The sequence below is a fragment of the Macrosteles quadrilineatus genome, unplaced genomic scaffold (assembly GCF_028750875.1).
Source record: "Macrosteles quadrilineatus isolate MER2022 unplaced genomic scaffold, UCM_ALF_1.0 Scaffold_9__3_contigs__length_116548681, whole genome shotgun sequence".
Classification (NCBI taxonomy): domain Eukaryota; kingdom Metazoa; phylum Arthropoda; class Insecta; order Hemiptera; family Cicadellidae; genus Macrosteles; species Macrosteles quadrilineatus.
Window position 1 is genome coordinate 113,109,139 of NW_026542602.1, and position 2,050 is coordinate 113,111,188.

At 37.9% G+C, this 2,050-nt stretch overlaps 1 protein-coding gene across 1 annotated transcript; it reads left to right on the plus strand.

Annotated features, from left to right (window-relative positions):
• Positions 1-616: 616 nt before the first annotated feature.
• Positions 617-1,837, plus strand: LOC129003739 (uncharacterized). The gene has a single exon (XM_054432035.1). It carries the CDS (start codon positions 617-619, stop codon positions 1,835-1,837), a length of 1,221 nt encoding a protein of 406 aa, XP_054288010.1.
• Positions 1,838-2,050: the final 213 nt, after the last annotated feature.

The following is a 2,050-nucleotide window of genomic DNA, read 5'->3' on the forward strand; positions in this document are numbered from 1 at the left end:
TGTTTTGTGCTGAGTGTAAAAGTGATGTTACAAAATGACAAAAACTAAAAAGTTGTGGAAGAAAAGAAGCTTTCGAGGTAACCAGTATGCAAAGGTAAATAGTTGTGTGCAAAATGAAGGAAATAGGCCTACGCCTGTAACTGAAAACAGTCAAAGTTTGGATCCTGAAAATCAAAGACTAAATGATTCTGTGCCTAGCATTGAAAGTAGGCCTACTCCTCCATCTGCTTCATCGAAAAAGATTGGGACAGTGCCAGATACATTTGATAGTTTTAGTGTTAGTAACAACAATATAATACTAAGTATTAACATCTTATCTCAGGCTTTGTTATGTGCCACTGCTTGTAAGCAATGTAAATCTGAGAGCTCGCTAACTTTGACAGAAGAGGAAAGTTCACGACAAGGACTAGCTTGTAAACTAGTAGTTGAATGTAAGAAATGTTTTCACTCTTTTCCTTTTTGGACATCACACAAAACAGACAATTTTTTTGATGTAAACTTAAAGTGTGTTTATGGGTTGAGGGCAATAGGTAAGGGTTCGGTTTCAAGTAGGCCTCTTTTTGCTTTACTCGACTTGCCTAAACCTCCAATTAGGTTTGAAAGGTACAACAGTCTTATGGTAGAATCTGTGAGAACTGTTGCTCACAATTCAATGATCAAGGCCATAGAAGAAGCCGTAGAAAAGAATGTTAGTGATGATGGTACCACTACCAGAGATATCAGTGTAGGCATCGATGGTACATGGCAACGGCGAGGTTTTGCTTCGCTCAATGGTATAGTATCAGTTTCAAGTTTCGACACGAGTAAAATCCTCGATGTGGAAATCCTTACAAAATATTGTCACACATGCAGTACATCTAAATCAAATAAACAAAAAAAAGGCCACCACTTTTGTGAGAAGAACTTTGAAGGCAGTAGTGGTTCGATGGAGGTTGCCGGAGCCAAGAGTGTATTTTCGCGTTCTGTGGCCACAAGAAATGTCAGGTACAAATACTACCTAGGGGACGGAGACTGTAAGGGGTTTTCCACTGTTGTTGAATCCCAACCATATGGGCCTACTTTTAATATTGAAAAATTAGAATGTGTAGGCCACGTTCAGAAACGAATGGGTGGGCGTCTTCGAAAGTTGCGAAGAGACTTGAAAGGACAAAAGTTGAGTGATGGACTGAAGATAGGGGGGAAAAAAGGTAGGCTCACAGACAGTGTCATAGACTCTTTACAAAATTATTATGGCTTAGCTATTAGGCGCAACAAAAATAATTTGGAAAAAATGAAAAGCGACGTTTTGGGAATCCTCTTCCATAAAGCTTCCACAGACGACACCCCACAACATCAACATTGCGACGAAGCATGGTGCAAGTACAAACAAGCTATAAAAGAAAATAAAACATACAAGCACAATAACTCACTAGACAAGGTTATAATCGACCAAATAAAACCTATATTCGAGGATCTGGCGAAAACTGAGTTGTTAGAGAAATGTCTGCATGGCCGAACACAAAACATCAACGAAAGTTTTAACTCTGTTGTGTGGTCCAGGATTCCCAAAAATAATTTTGTTGGAAGACAAACTCTGAGATTTGGCACATTTGACTCTGTTATTACTTTTAATGAAGGAAACAGGGGACGATTAGAGGTTTTGAAAGAGCTTGGGGTCAAAGTTGGAAGAAATTGTGCGAGATTTCTTAGTGACATCGACCGATACCGGATGATGAAATCAGAAATTTCATGTGATGAGAAGACAAAGCAAGCCAGGAAAAGAACCAGGATGATTAGGAAGAAGCTCTGGGATGCTGACAAAGAAAAGGAGCAGGATTATGCAGCTGGAATGTTTTAAAATGTAAGTTAATTATTATTTTCTGCGTTTTTTGCGATTTCTCAAAAATTCACTTTTTTAGCATTAAAGTCCCATTATCTCAGGAAGAAGTAAGTCAAATTATTTCAAAATTTTACCATATACTTAGCAGGTCTAAATGCACACTCCCTACCTGTTTTAGGCTTCTAGCTCAAAAACAAAAAAATATAGAAAATATTTTAATAAAATTAAAAG